The sequence below is a fragment of the Pseudopipra pipra genome, chromosome 14 (genome assembly GCF_036250125.1).
Source record: "Pseudopipra pipra isolate bDixPip1 chromosome 14, bDixPip1.hap1, whole genome shotgun sequence".
Lineage (NCBI taxonomy): Eukaryota > Metazoa > Chordata > Aves > Passeriformes > Pipridae > Pseudopipra > Pseudopipra pipra.
Window position 1 is genome coordinate 4960632 of NC_087562.1, and position 15828 is coordinate 4976459.

Sequence of the window (15828 nt, forward strand, 5' to 3'; positions counted from 1 at the left end):
GGGGCAGCAAGCTGCTCTGCACGAGGAGGTAGCTAAAGGCAGAGCAGAGCATGTGTGGTGAGAGGGGTTGGAGTCTTTGGCTTCTCCTGCCCTGGTCTTTTCTGATTCTGTTGACTGGTCTTCTCCCTGACATCAAAGCACCTCACTGGTGTCCACCGTAGTAGGAGGCATTATTTTTTTTTATTTTTTTTTTTAATTTTTATTTACGTATTTGTTTATTTTAGTTTTAGTTTTGTATGTTTTCTTTTGGGTCAAATAGCGTTACATTTTGTCTTGTTTTCATAAAATGCCTCAACAAATTAACTCTGTTTTGCCCTATTGAAACCCTGTTTTGATATAAATATTTGGATTTCATTTTAATCTGTTAAAATTATATTTATTTCTAAATAACTTATCTATAAATCTAGTCATAAATTCTTCTTATTAGTTGCATATAAATCAATAGAAGAACTGGTATTATTCAGCTTCACTATTTTTAAAATAAAAAAATAAAATTGATGCCAATTATCAGTTGTTGACAAAGTGAATCTTCTTTTAATCTATTTCCTGCCAGGTTATCAAACCAGGAGTTGTCTTCTGGTCTAACCTTTAAATCCTTGATTCCATGCTTAAGCCATTTGTGTTCTGACAGCACGTGGCTGAACACAGGCTGCCTGTGTGTATATATATTACACATGCATATCTCAAAACAGACGTGAGTGCTTTCAGTTCTCATGGTTTTGATTTTTTTTTCTTCCTAAGGATTAAAGGTATTAGATGTTTTCCTTAAAGCCCAGCTGTTGGAATCAGCAGAGTCCCTGAGACTCCTAGTGTTTGTTCAAAGAAAATAAATTTTAAACAACCCTTTGGTTACAGAGAAAACTCAAAACAGGAGGAGAGGGCAAAGCCCAAAGGCTTAGAAACCAAAAGGCAATGAATTCAAAATTTGCCTAAGAAAACCAGAAGCTGTTACAATTGTTGGTTGATCTCAGGTGGGGCATTATGAACACATTACCGAGTTATTAACGTGTGATGCACGTGAGACAGTGTGAAAAGAGCTGAGCCCATGAGGAGAGGAGAGTCCTGCTGGTTGGAAGTGACATATTTCAGAATTAGTGTTCCACTTTCTTTCTTAGGACTTCCTTTTTTTCCCCCCTCCTGCTAGCAACAGCCATAACAAAATCTGTCCTTGTGAAGAAGAGAGTGTCATCAAAGGTGACAACTTTTTTTCTTTTAAATTTTAAATTAACTAAAAGGCCCAGGGTGTTGACAACTTGCTTAGAGATTTTGTATGCTTAAGGGGCCTTAACGGTGAGCTTTCACCCAGGTGGAATCAGAGTACAAAGAGGAAGAAACCTCCGTTTGACACTGCTCATCTCAGCAGTATATCACTCATTATTCTGCACAGGATTAAAGGTAAGCTCTGTATTGCTGCCTTTGAGACTCAGCAGGGCAGCTATCCTTTGCAAAAATGGGGTTAAATAATTCCTGATGTGTGGCAGAAAGGTTCTGCAGACAAGACAGTTGGGTTTAAATTATCTGGCAGAGCCTTCTGTGCTCCAGCCTTTGTCTTTGTGAAATATTCTGTAGCCTAGCTCTAGGATAAAAGGAGTTTCTTAACCATAAAGGAAATTTAAAAAGCATTTACTTTGAAAGAGGAGATGGCATTTTAAAGTCTAAGAAAAAAATAGGAAACATTTTTGTGTGTGTGAAGTTTTTAAAATCATTACAAACACACACAAGTCCTGGGAGCTCATCTGAAGCTAATCAAGCTATTTTTATTTCATTCCAATTCGGAGATCAGGTCAAGTAAGCATTTGCAAATTCACTTTGTTAGGTTCTTTATTCTAGACATTGTCTCCTGTTAAATGTTAGAAATTTTCCATTGAAATAAGTTTGGTTGGTTTTCGTTGTTTTCTTCTCTCTCGGTAAAGTTCAAATTTTGTGTTTACTTTTAAAACATCTCATGGAGTGTCTAAGATCAGATTTTCAGTCAAATATTACTGACTGAGAGGTGTTGGCTGCTGGTACTTACAAACGTATTGTGAAGTTTCTGAATTTTGTGGCACAAATATAACCTGTTTTGGAGATATGAAAGGCTTCTCATATATGTCTTTTAATATGATAAGAAATAATTTAATATAATAAGAAATAATAGGACTCTACCTATATATATAAATACACATGAGTTTGAGATCAGCAACCATACGTGGTTGTTGGTACCTGCCTGAATTTCTGAAAAATGATCCTTTGCCAACAGAGGCCCTTCTGAAGCTGCAAAGTTAAAATTGCTCCCCATGGTACTCAGCAGTGTCATGTTTTCTCCACCTGCCTGCCCCAGAGCACAGTCCCTCCAGACTCTAACACAGATTTGTTCTGCAAGCTGGAAGGCGGTTTGAGAGACTAGAAAACTTAAGCAGCCTATCTCAAATATCTAATTTAGTCAGGATTTTAGTAATTAGCACATACATTATCCCAATTTCCTCCCCCTTCATTTATTCCCTCTTTTAAATTGCTATCAAATATGTTACTAAGATTGGGTCCCTGTGCCAGGGTCTGTCGTAGATCACCCAATACCAACTCCAACCTTGATCTGTTGATGCACAGGCTCTCTAACACTGTATGTTAAAAAGATGCTTATTATAAAAAGTAGAACAGAAGGTTTTGACCTTTAATGTGACTCACTCAGTTATGACTACAGTGCATAAAGATAACAGCAGTTGCAATAAAGATTTGCATTCTATACAAATATGCTGATCCTGGAGATACACCAGATGGATGCTTTTCCAAGGCACAGGCATCTGCAAGGCATATTCCTGAAGAGCAACTCTCATTCTACCTCTATTCAGAAATCATCACTCAAGAACATCATTAATTTTTCAATCCTATTTTGATTTCAGTGAGATTTTGATGTGTTTTTTGATGATTACATGTTTATCTGCATTAGGACCAGCATGCTCTCTCCATCCCCAGAGAATTCTAGTGCTTTAATTAGCTAGAGGGCTTTTCAAAACTTTTGTGATGTAGCATGTATCACATTAAAGCTGATTTTTGCATGAGTGAGCACAGATGCAAGGAACTTCTCCTCCCTTCCTGTGTGCCCTGAGGGAAGGCCTTAGACAATAATAAATCCCTGCAATCAGCCATGTAGAAAGTAGAGAAAGACGCTGTTTTATGGTCCCAGAAGAGCTTCCACCAGCAGAAGCAAAATCAGTGTTAGGAAGACTTCAGCAGAACGGGAGGAAAATGGAAAATAAGCAGTGAGAGAGCACTTGGTGTGTGTTCCTCCTGTGAGTGCAGCACACTGTGAGACCCCACTGTGGCTCCCCATGAGGAGCTCAGAGCAGTGGCTAAATGCTCCATCCAGCCTTGCTCATTGCTGTGCCCAGCTTGACTTAAGTTACCCTTCCTAAGCCTCTCCGAGCTTACAGGGATAATGAGTGAGAGCAGGAGGCTAAAGCAGATGGTAACAGAGCCTTTTCTCTCCCAAACTCGCCTGTGGTGCTGCTCTGCAGTGGGAAAGAAATGAAAGGTTGAAAGTTACCCAGGGGGAAGAGCCAGACTGGTTCTTGCTGAATTGCAACTCACTTCATTCGAAACTGTTGTCAAATGCTGTTTTTTCCCAGTCTTTCCCACTCAAAATCACATTATTTTTTTATGACAGATTTTCATGTACTTGGCTTAAAAAGCACAGAAGGAAAATTTTCCAGGTTCCCTGTGGAGCCTCCTGCAGTTTTCCTGTTCTGCTGAGGCCTTGGTAACATTGGTATCAATTCACTGTTGATAGTACTGGTAATGAGCTGCTGGCATTTTATCACTGTGCATGTAGTGGCTGTAGTATTTAACATTTCATCTGAAGGTGTGATTGCAGACCCTCTAAATACACTGGTGTTGTATGTAGCCAAAACTGGCTCAAGACACTGAGTAAATAGCTAGATAGCATGTGTATAAAAAGCACGTTTTGACAACTTTGTTCAAATGTTTTTGCACGTCTGTTTAGAAAGGTTTTCATTGATCATCCCAAAGCACAGAGCAGAGTTTTTGCTCAACTGAAACTTCTGAAAAAATAATTCTGACAAATGAAAAGTTTTTTTCTAGCATACTGAGCTTTGTTATGAGAAAATACCATTCCAAAGTCAGGATATTAAGTATAAAATATGGAAGCCGTGTTCTGCCCAAGACATGTAACTGCTGTAAGTTTTTTGGCAAACCTCCTCATTCTCTGGGGCTGATGCCTTGAAAATGGGAAATAATGATTTCCATTCTTTTTTAAAAATTGTTGTGACATCTACAGATGCAAATTGTTACAGAAGTTGTAAGGGATAGCACTATATTTTGTGTATGAGGCCAGTGGGCAGGAACTCCTTGGAATTTTTTTTTAAGTCAGTGCTTGCAAGTAGCAAGGGAGTGGGTGACTGGACTGGGAGAAGCTGAACATTTGAGGCTTCACAAACATTTCAGCAGGCAACAGGCCAGCAACTTACAAGTACAACCTCCCTTCCTTCATGTCAGCTTTTCTGCTGGTGACTTGAATAGTTTACTTTAAGTTGATATTTACTTTTAAATATTATGATTAAGTGACAATAATTTACCAAGATTAAAATGAAACTCTGATAAGAATGGAGCCAAGTATACATCATAACACTTTCTAAAAGAAACACGCTTTTCAAGGAGCCTGAACTCTGTTATGCTGAGAAGATATGCTGGGAGTGTTGGACCTGTCACACAGTATGACAGTGTTTGAGGGTGAGTCCTATGTGAAGTTCATTATTTGATCTGGACAATGTTCTCAAAGATCAGCTTCACACCACAGAGGCCCTTTGAGGCGTTAAAGGTGATCATTAAAACCTGATCAAGGCTTCCCAGAGTAGCTGAAGCAATGCCAAGAGGAGCTGGGGTGGTGCAGGACTGCTCTGCCAGTGACAACAGCCACTGGGAGGGACGTCCTTGCCCCCTCCCTCCAGAATGTAGCAGTTGTCTCTAAAATACTTGTTCCTCCTGCCTAATGACTCTTTAACATTTCTTACAATTGAGGGGATAAAGCTATGCAACTTTTAGCTTCTCCACAAAAGCTGTATTTTCTTGGTGGGTCCTGTGAGGAGTTTTGTGACCATTATTTATTTTAACCACTGACGGCCTAGCCAGTCCTGTGATTCTCTTTTGTGCCTTGCTTTATTCTTCAGGGGAAGCAATCAACACTTCATTACCACATACAAGACAGGGCTGAACTTTCCGGTGCTGTAATTAAGAAAGTGTCAGTGTCAACACTATAAACTGCCTTCCTGAGGGATTTATGACCCAAACAAAAAAATGTACTTCCAGCTGAAAAACTCGCTTTCAGATCTTATAATATGAATTGTGATTATATTTTTTAACAATTCAAGAAGCTTTTTAAAATTATACAAAGAAAGTCAAACTGGAAAAAAAAAGGAGAGGAAAAAAAAGAAAAAAGGAAGAAAGATTTTATTCTAGTAGCTAACCTTGTCCCCTTTAAACACACAGGCTTTGCTGGGGCCAGATTCTTCAACTCAGATGGAGAACTAATTTCCCCACATCTCTTCTCAGCATACATATACAGGATTTTTTGCTACAAAAAGAGAACTGAAGATGTCACCTGATAATTATCTGTGACTATGAGGTCCACTGTCCTTACAGGAAATTCTGTTGTCTGCCTGGGGTTTTGAGCTTTGAAAGTTGGATGGCAGAGTTGCTGATTCTGATAATAACTCTGATCTTCTCTTGTGATTGTGAGGCTGCCTGAGTACTCTTATTTCTGGTGTGGTGGATGTGCTCAGTAACAGCTGGTGTTTCTAAGAGTTACTATTTTACTGATTTGATTTTGAGGATTGCTTACTCCATCTATGTGGCTGGGAATTTGTTACAGGATTCAATGTTATGATCCCCACTGCAGCTATGATTTTCTCCCACATATGTACTTTCTCTGACTCTTCAGCTTTAAGAGAGTTTTATCAGGTAAGTTCAAGGTTGTGCAAGGAATGTTGGGAATTGGTAGATTTTAGTGGACCAAAGTCCCACAGTCTTTGCAGCAGTGTTTAATTCGGCAGCAAAGCTCTGAGGATGATACAGATGTTCAACTCCGTGCCTGTGTGGCTTGCAGGTTGTTCAAGGGTGGTTCCTGTGCCGAAGCTGTGCCATATGACTGCTGAGGAGGCTGTTGGTACCTGGCCAAGTGAAGCAGAACCAGGAGGGGCTTCTGAGGCTGGTATTTGCTGGAACTTGGATTCATTATCAATGGACCCAAATGACTTCTGGATCTGACAGCTGGGAATAAGAGACTACTGTTACCTCCTGCTTGTATAACACCCAGGATCACCTGCACCCTTCAGCTCCCTGTGGTATGTGCTGTGTACAGATGTTTGGCTATTAGCTTTTGCAGCTGTGGAAGTTGGCCTCTTGGCACGTGCATTCTGCCTCTGTTCATATAATTTCAAAAGCAGCTTCATCATAAAACACTGAAGGCTTTAAAGATGAAGAGCAAAAAATGAAGTATAGGAGAGAAACCGTGACGTGATTGAGACATATTCTGCTATTCTCATCCTTTTACTATCATGGCTCCTGTAAGATATTGTACTGTGAATTTGTAACTGAGTCACATGTTATGAATAGAGAAACTTTTCCCAGGTTTGGCATCTAGAAAAATGTGAAGAGTCTTTAGCAAGATGGCATGAAATTGTGAACAAAGATGAGATTGTAATGATCATCTTTTTGTTTTGCATTTAAAATGATCCACACCTTTTGCAGGTATTGGGTTTTCAGGGTTTTTCCTTTTTGTGGTAGTGTATTTTGAATACCTTCTTCACTTCTGTCTTGATAAGTCATACTTATTTGAATCCCTTTTGTGCTTTTGACTTGTTAGTTTGTTTTTGGGAAGAGTTTCTGAAACTGCTTCTACAAACAGCTGGATACAATTGACATTTCTCTTCACAGGTAGCTAGGTAGTAAAGCTGATGGTGCTTGGTGAAGAACCTGTTGCTGCCTCATTCCAGGTATCATTTTGTTTCAGTAGTTTCTGCATGTGTAGGGTGAAAGAATTAATAAAAAACACACTTTGGCTATTATTCAACCCCTTTCAATGCTGACTGAAATTATGGAAAACTTTTTTTTCCTCTTAGTAAAGCGAGTTAGCTTGTTGAAAGACACGTTCTTTTCACTCCCTTGTGCCAGCCACCGGTGGTGGAAGGAGGGGAGATGAAGAGCTATCTCCATGAGATTTAACTTCAGCTTTTGGGAACTAGCATTTGGAATATGGGAATGGCTGCTGTAACATGGAGCGGTCCTTGCAGAAAGCCAAGAGCTTCCCCTGGATGGGGAAACCTGTTCCTTGCAAAAGCTGTACCATCCCTAGCTTTGGTTTCTAGCCATTTGTTTTGGTGTCTTCTGAACTGGCATGACTTGTTCCCTGTGATGACCTTGTTATCCTGCCTGTGGATGTAGGAATTTACCCCAGCTTTACCAAATTGGTCTAGGGCAAGAGTGATACCTCAAGTTTAATGACTGTACCAGGGTTTGACCTCCAGGCAGCGTGGCCTGTCCTATCACTACTCTTCTGAATCCCAACCTGGGAAATACTTTTAGCGTTCCCGCTCGTAAGCTGAGGTGGCTGTGATACAACTGCAGTGGATCACTTTGAGAGTCAGTTTTAACTTGTCAACATAACTGCAAAGACAGTGAAGTTTGAGAGCCTTTTCCTAAGCTCCAGGTACTGCTCAATCCTCCTGCTCAGAACATCAACTCTAAGAGCCGGACAGCCCGACCTGGCAGGAGGGGCAGGCTTAGCAAGTGGTCCCAGTTCTGCATATGGTGCAGGACACCTTCCAGGTTTATCTCCTGCAGTTCCTACAGTCAAAGGGAAAGCGTCAGGTAGCGGTGTCTGCGTCTAACCCAAAGCCTGTGCATCAGGGGGCGGTTGAGGGGCAGTGGCTGCAAAGGGCTCGCCCCCACACCAGCCCCGGGGGCGGGGGAGGTGGAGGAACGGGGCGAGGAGTCCCAGCCCGGCTTCGCCGCTCAGGGAGGGCACAGGAGGGCAGGAGAAGGTACGGGAGGGCAGGACCGGTCCCCGGTGCGCTGAGGGGCCCCGCGCCCTCGGCCGCCCCGCGCCTGTGGGTGGCCGCGGGGTCACGAGGCGCCGCCCCTTCCCGGTGACGGCAGAAGCAGAAGTGGAGCCCCGAGAGGCGCCGCGGGACCAGCGGGACCAGCGGCGGCACCGGCAGCGGCAGCCGCCGGCACGGCCCCGCCGCCGCACGGAGCTGCCGCCGCGCAGGTGAGCGCGGCCCCGGGGGATGCCGCAGGAGGGGCTCTCCCCGCCGCGCTGAGCGGCGGCCGCGGCCCCGACGGCTGCAGGTGCCGCGGGGCTGGGGCGGGGCGGCGAGCCCGGGCGTGAGGGAGGGTCTGGCGGGGAGAGGCGGGGGCTGCGGGCGAGTGCGGGCTCGGGGAGAGCGACGGGCAGCCCGCGAGGGGCGAGGGAGGGACGTGCCGCGGGGAGAAGGGACAGGGAGGGTCGTCCCGCGGGGCGGAGGGTGCCTGGGCTGGAGGGGACGGGGCAGTGCGGGCGCTCCCCGAGGGGGCTCGGAGGGGACACTGCCTGGCGCCTCGCGTGTAGCCGCTCTCCGCCGCAGCCCAGCCTGGGGAAGAAGAAGGAAGGAAACCTTCAGTGTGGCGTGTCCCTGACAGCAGCCCAGCCATGCACAGCCCTGCCGGGGCGAGGGCCCAGCCGGGCCGGGGCAGGTGGGCACCGTCTTGCTGCGGTTCCCCTCCCCTGCTCATCGCCAGACCGCAGGACTCCCGGGGCGGCAGCTGCATCGCAAGAGCAGCACACTGATTATTATTAATTATCAGTGCTATGGGGCTGCACTGGTGTTGCTGGTGGATATCCATACTGGTAGTGTTGTCTGCTCGGGTTAGGAGGTGTCCTAAACGCATCCAAAGGCAGAGCTCGGATGCAACAACCCTTTTGCAGTGCCCAGAGCACATGGGGAAACTTAGGAATTGAAGTGGTCAAACTTTGTATGACCTTGTGTGCCTGGAAAGCACCTGCTTTGTCATACTGGTAAAATTATAACAGAGTATGGATTCATTAGTGCTTATCTGAGATGTTCTTTGCTGGCTTGTACAATTATAGTTTGCCTTTATTACAGTTATTCCTTGCTTTCTGTTATTGCAAAGAAAGTTAGGAGCTGTAGACTGATCTTCAGATAAGAAGGGTTTATTTCTGAAAGTCTGAAGTACTGTAATGAAGTAAAACTAAATATACAGGTTTTTGGATAGATTAAGTAGTTTGTTTTTTTCATGTCCATGTTCACTTGGTTACTTGCGGTGAGTCTTTTAGACTCTTCAGTCCAAATCAGTCAGGCTTTTCAACTAAAAAGTGTCAAAACAGCTCTTACATAAACAATAACAAGTGGTCCCAGTTCTGCATATGGTACAGGACACATTCAAAATTTAACTCCTGTAGTTCCTACAGTCAAAGGGAAAGAGTCATGGATTGGTGTCTGTGTCTAGAGCTTATGGCATGCTTCTGTGATTATTAACTCACTTGTTGAATCCTGTGAGTGGTGCTGGACCTTTCTACTTTAGGCTTCAGTAACTTTGCAGTAGAAGAGCAGTAAAGCTTCTATTGCACACAGCATCTTGTAGTTCACACTCTGCTGGGCTAGAGGCATCCAGGTGATGAGGGTCATTATGAAATTCTGCTGCATGAATGGGTAGAAATATTGTTAATTCAAATAGTTGTGCAGTCATGGGTGTAGGGAGGTGAGGGGCACCTGTTGGTAAGACATGTTTTAAAGGTTAGGTCTAAAGCCAAGGGCTTATGTTAGTTCCTTTACTCTTAGGCAGCTCTCTGTGATGTTACTCTTAAACTGGAGCAGGTAACCAGAACAGTCTAGAAGTGGTCACTTAGATTGGTCAAATATTGCAATATTCCTTCCATCTTTTCTGACAAAGTGGGTATCCTCAGCTCCACTATTATTTCACAGTCAGTTAAAAACTTGGCCTATGACTTAGGATTCAAGTTAGACTAAAACCACTGTTCTCTCTGGTTTTGGAAGAAAGAGCTACTTTAAAAGAGGAAGTCCAGTATATTCTATTCAGCGGAAACTGTTTAAGAAGCCACTTCGGAAAGGCAGTTCCTTTGTACTGAAGGACTTATCTCTCAAAAAACCTGCTGCATTGCCTTTTATTAAATAGCTGTACTTAGAAACTCCTTTTCTTATTGTTCTAAGTCATGTTTCGTTTCACAGCGACACCTTGTAGTGTAAAAGGCAGAGCTGATGTATATTTCTCTACAGTCTCCTAAAAACCTGTGCTAATTTAAAAGTCCAGGTATTTGTTATTGCAGCAAAGTGTTACTAAAATGGTTAAACCTTGTTCCAAATCGCAGCATATTTGTTTTATTACAATTCTTAATGAAAAGAGCAAAGTGAGAAGATGGGTTTTCTTTTATTTGTCAGAAAAACAGACACTGTAGAAAGATTTTACTTTAATTTTTTGTTTTCCCCTCCTTTCATTTCTTGTTAATACCAGTCATTGCAGCAAGACAAGATGACTACGGCTGTCTTGTTAGGTGCAAACCTGTGATAATTCAGATGATTCTCTGATTAGTGCCAGGGAGTCTGAAAGAATCAGTTACATTATGGCTAAACCATAAAAATCTGCTGTTACTTACGATACTTAAAATTGTTCACTCCCTCTGAGTTGTAGGATTGGAGTATATATATATATTCAGTATTATAAGGAAAGAATACTCCATTTTTTATTATCATAACAACGTTGTTGGTATAAAACCCCACATAATGTGTGTAATGTTTTGCAAAACGTGGTGTGAGATGATTCCTGCTGTGGAGCACTTCAGATTCACGAGGGGCAGTGCAGAAGAGGCCACCCTGCAGCTAAAAAGGGACCGTTGTGGCTTCTCTCTTAGTTTACAAAAAAAAAATAATTTTTTTTTCGAAGTGGTCGAATTTAAAAAGGGATTGGAAAGATTGCCCAGATAGCTTCGAAGTCAGGTTGCACTGAAAACAGCTGGTGACAGCGATGTTGAAAGGCAGATTAGTGGCTTTAATGAGAGGGAGCAGAAAAGGGCGCTCCGTAGCGAGGGGCAGGTCAGGAGACAGTGCACGGGGTGAGGGGGAGGAGGGCTGGAAGAAGTTACGAAAGGGAAGCGAGAAGTGCCATGGTCGAATTAGCCATCAACGCGGAAACTGAAACTGCCTGTGAGGGAGAGGAGTGGACTGAGGGGGAGAGAACCGCAGGAGATGCTGTGCCTGGTGGCTGCATGTGCACAGAGCTCTTTAAACCTGCCCTGCTCAAGGATGAGCTTAAGGAGGATGGCTGGGAACTGTGTGGCAGCAGCCCCTGCAACTTGTGTGAAAATGATATTCATGGATGAAAGAGCAGGTTCCAGAGCACCCTGTTTGTAAATAATCTCACCGAGGAGTAATCAGGCTTGTAATTAGCTGTTTGAGGCAATGACGTGAGGGAGACCAGAGCACAGAAGCTTGGTAATATTTGCAAGATCTGCTGTGTACACATCTGTCTTTTGGCTGTTTGGTGTCCCAAGTGTGTGCACACAAATATCACGTGGGTAAGAAAAAGAAGACTGTGTAGGAGAAACACAGCCATGAAGTTTTAGAAGTGCATAAACTGAGACTTTTCAGATGTAGCCAACATTTGTACTTCCTTTCAGGAGAGAACAGCAAGGATGCTGTTAATATTGGCCATGTACCTGCCTTGCATTTGCATGGGCAAGAGTCTCCATTGGGTATCTAACTTACACAAATGTTATTTTTAAAGAAATGAAAATGTTGTTTTAAATATTGAATTTTCTCAATTTTTTTTTCTTTTCAGGACACTGAAAACCATAAAAGTTTGATTAAAAAGAAAAAATGCCCAGAAAGAGTATAAACTATGGAGTGCTGCCGGAGTATGAGAAAAGCCAGATCAAAAGGACTTTGGAGCTGGGAACTGTTATGACAATATTCAGTCTTAAAAAGAGTAGCCCAGAAAGAAGGACTATTCAAGTCATAATGGAAACCAGGCAGGTTGCATGGAGCAAGACAGCTGACAAGATTGAAGGTGTCTGTGAGTATTTGCGAAGTGTACCTGAACTTGGAGTTGATAGTGAATGGATGTACTTGTCAAATATTAATTTAACATTATGTGGTAACATAATGAAGCTTCTGGCTGAAAAGAGTTTGGTGATTTGCTGAGAATATTCTGAATTGTTGCAAAGTAGATGAAGAATTTTCTGCGGCTTATTATTTAGGTATCTAACACTGCTTAAATATGATTGACATGCTTTTATCCTGAGCCTTGTTCTTTAAGTTTTCATCTTTGAATATGATGGTGCTTGTGTTCTTTGCATTAAGTTACTGAGTGACAACTGTTTTTGGTCATTATGTCTTATAAATTCAAGTGAGTAATTCTTTACCCCTTCTCACTGCAAAAAGAAAAAAACCACCTTCAAATACAAGGAAACTGAATTAATATTTCTATTTTCTCAGGCAATTTGCTGCTCAGAATAGAAATCATTATTTAGGACCTTCTTTGGGAAATACCAAGTCAAGTGAGTTCTTGGATGGCATTTCAGTTTTCCTGAGCTCAAGGTGGCTGTTGAGCTCGTCCAAGCTAGTGAGACTTGCTGAAGGCAGTAGTTGCTGTTTGTAAGACAACTCTGATCCTGTTGTACAATCTACATTTTTTTTTGATTTACTGTGACTCTGCTGTTGTAAAATGTAATGCTTTGTAGGCCCAAAGAAAGTTTGAGTGACTGAGAGGTGTCTTGCTTTCTTGTTGGCCAATAAAGTTAGGAGAGACTGGTAAATGAGCACCTTTCAAGGAAAGTTAAATAAAATTTGCCCATGTTTTCCATTTTATGAGTGTATCAAGTGATGAGAGGGAAAAGATTAGCAACAGAAAGAGGGGAGCTACCTCTCTTGCAGTATTTTTTGGATGTAGTGGAGGCCAACAAAGTTTTTAGTGCCTCTGCTCTTGTAGTCACCTGCTGAGACTCCAGAGCACCTCACCTGTGCCTTTCCTACATTGTTTGGTTCCAACACAACCCATCATGTAACCTGAATGGACAGGAGGGAGCAATGCACCTTAGAAAAATGTTTTCATTGTGGGTGTTTGAAATGCAGGGTCTCAGTAGTGTATTAAAATGAATGCCAGCACCATGTGCTTCCTTAGGGAGGCCTGCAGAGAGCTATGCAAATAGCTGAAGGAAGCAGCTCTGAGCTAGATGTGCCTGTGCTCACCCATGCTTGGGCTTCTTTTAGTCATCTCACTGTTGTTCTCTGCATGGAGACATTTTAGATGCCCTTGTAGCTCTTAAGGTCACTGAGGGAAATCCTGGTAGGTGCTGGCTACAAAATGTCGGAGCATTTTCTTCTGCCTTTTACTTATTGGCATTTCTTTGTGTCCTGCATTATCCTTATTTTAAACTGTTAAAGATACCCTAAGGTTTACTATGAGATTGCTTGTGGAATCTCAGGACTGTTGATCCCAAGTTGCCTAAGTCATGAGTGCCAAAAGATTGGTTTAACTTCTGATGACAGATGTCTTTCCCTTGAGGAGCTGTGTGGGGTTTGTTTGTTGTTTTTTAAATTTTTTTCCTATTGTTTTGTATGTTCTGTCATAGCAGGGATGGCAGTGGAGGGAACTGCTGGACAGCAGTGAAAGGCAAAGGGGAAGGAAAAGGTGGCCAAGGGTGAGAAGAGCTGGCCAGGACTCTGCTAAGAGTCTGTGTGACTGGCACCTGGGGCTTGGTGACCAAGAGGACATTCCAGTAGTACCAAATGAGGGCTCCCAAATTTCCTTGTGTTGTGGTATATGCATTTATATGCATGTGAATAAAGTAGGGCATAAGAGGTTATGGTATTTAAGCAAATAGGTGGCAAGGTGTAAATCTCCAGGAAGATGATCTGTAATGGATATTTCCTTCTTTATCAGATGCAAAGTGCTTTAAGGACAATTATTAAGGGAAAGTTAGTAGTGAGTAGAATTTGATTAGTCACTGGAAAACATGTGAGTTTCTGCATATTCTTCCATGAATCTGTGAGTGAAGGGATGATTCACAGCCAGGAGAGTTTATACTCTGAGAAATCTGTGGTGCCTTCCATGAATGTGCAAGTGTGTGATTCTCTGCAATACAAGCATGCTCATTTCAAGGAAGATTCTGTTTGAGGACATAAGATGATTTCTCTTGTTTTGATGACCTAGGAATTTCTTTTTTTTTTTTTGCCACACAAAGAGGAGACCTGCTTTTGTAAAATGATATAATCAATCATATTTTATTCCCTTAATATTTGGAAAAAAAGATCACCTATTTTTTTTATGTTCTTTATTTATTGCAAAAGACTCAAGAATAAAAATATCTAGTGATGATTTAGTTGTGCAAGCACAAAACAAGAAGTAGGTTTAAAACATCAGAGGGCCATGTTTAGTAAAAGTTATATAATACATGAGCTGTTAAACTGCTTTTTCTGTATGTAGACCAAGTTTTCAGGTTACAGGTAAGGTTGAAAGAGAAAAGGGTTGTTAAGTTCACTTGAGATTTTCTTCCTGCTGAGAAGTGGAGATTGTACAGAATTTGTCCTCTAGAGCATGATATTTAAAAAACCCTCAAAAAATCAAGTTGAATTTTTATGTTTCACAGGTATGTTAAAAAAGAGAGTGAATGGAAGCAGAGAACTAAATTCACATTATAAGTAGAATTAGTACCTGTGGGAGTTGCTCATTTTTTTTTCTCGATCTGCAAGATTGCCCCCCTGTTTTCAGGTTGTGTTACACTGCCAACCAGAAATCACTGGTTTCTGCCAGATGTTGCACCTGGATATTTAATGATCAAAGCTCATTACAGAAGCAGTGCATCTATAGTATAATCATGTAAATAACAAGACCAGATCAGGTCACATTCAACTGACAGGGTGAGGTGGAATGCAGGGATCTATAATTAATTTAATGGCAGTCTTATGTATGTTGCCACAGGCAGTGCTGTTCTTCCTAACAAGAGTTGGGTTTTTTTTAATCTTTGTTGTTGTATTTTGTGTTTTATCCTGCAGCATCTTTTCCATGAAATTAAAATTTGATAATTTTGCTTTTAAAATCTTTGCTAAAATGACCTGCCAAGGAGAGTAAGTTTTGGTTCCATGTATCCTTTTGGCTGTCAGGTGCATTGGGAAACTTTAAAAAACTAACGCCTAAGAGACTTTTGGCTTACGTTCTCAAACATAGATTTTTCCCCCATACATTAAGCAGCTAATCCTTTAATCAGTTGAATTGTTAATGCCAATGTAAATTTCCTCTGTGGTGGAAAACTGAATTTTTTCCCATTGGAGAAGATGGTATAAACATTTACAGGTCAGTACCTCTCTGGGAGAGGTGATAAGTGTCTACATATTCTGCCGAGGAGTGTGAAATGAGAGCTTCATTTGGCTTGAATGTTAGACTTGATCTTGCTGCTTTCTAGTAGTGACTTTTATTTTTCCTTACTGCTTCCAGAATTTCTGTCTGAATTTCCTTACTGTTTCAGACTTAGAGTAATAAATTGAAAAACCCGAGTCTCTATTCTGTCATTTGCTTTCTGTCTTTTGAATACTTTTAAAGAACAGTGTGTCACTGGAAAAGTGAATCCACTTCTTGCTCTTTGTGGAGTATCTTCACAAAGGAACATTAAAATTCACCTTTTTCCTCGTGTTTTGAAATTGCTGTGTTTCAGTTGTTACCCAGGGAATCATTGTAAGTCTTCAGATGAATATTTAGAGCTTGGTTTCTGTGGTCAAATGAAAAAATGAGCGTGTGTAGCTTGTAGCTCTTTTTCAAATAATTTGT

General features: G+C 41.9%; 1 protein-coding gene across 1 annotated transcript in view; it reads left to right on the forward strand.

The window, feature by feature from the left end:
* PLCG2 (phospholipase C gamma 2) overlaps positions 1 to 15828 on the forward strand; it is a 77015-nt gene that overhangs the window by 16374 nt on the left and 44813 nt on the right. Inside the window, 5 exon segments of the mRNA XM_064670935.1 lie at positions 1307 to 1395; positions 6098 to 6265; positions 6267 to 6335; positions 11845 to 11875; positions 11878 to 12078. Coding sequence (XP_064527005.1) covers positions 6242 to 6265; positions 6267 to 6335; positions 11845 to 11875; positions 11878 to 12078 — 325 coding nt within the window. The 5' untranslated portion in view covers positions 1307 to 1395; positions 6098 to 6241.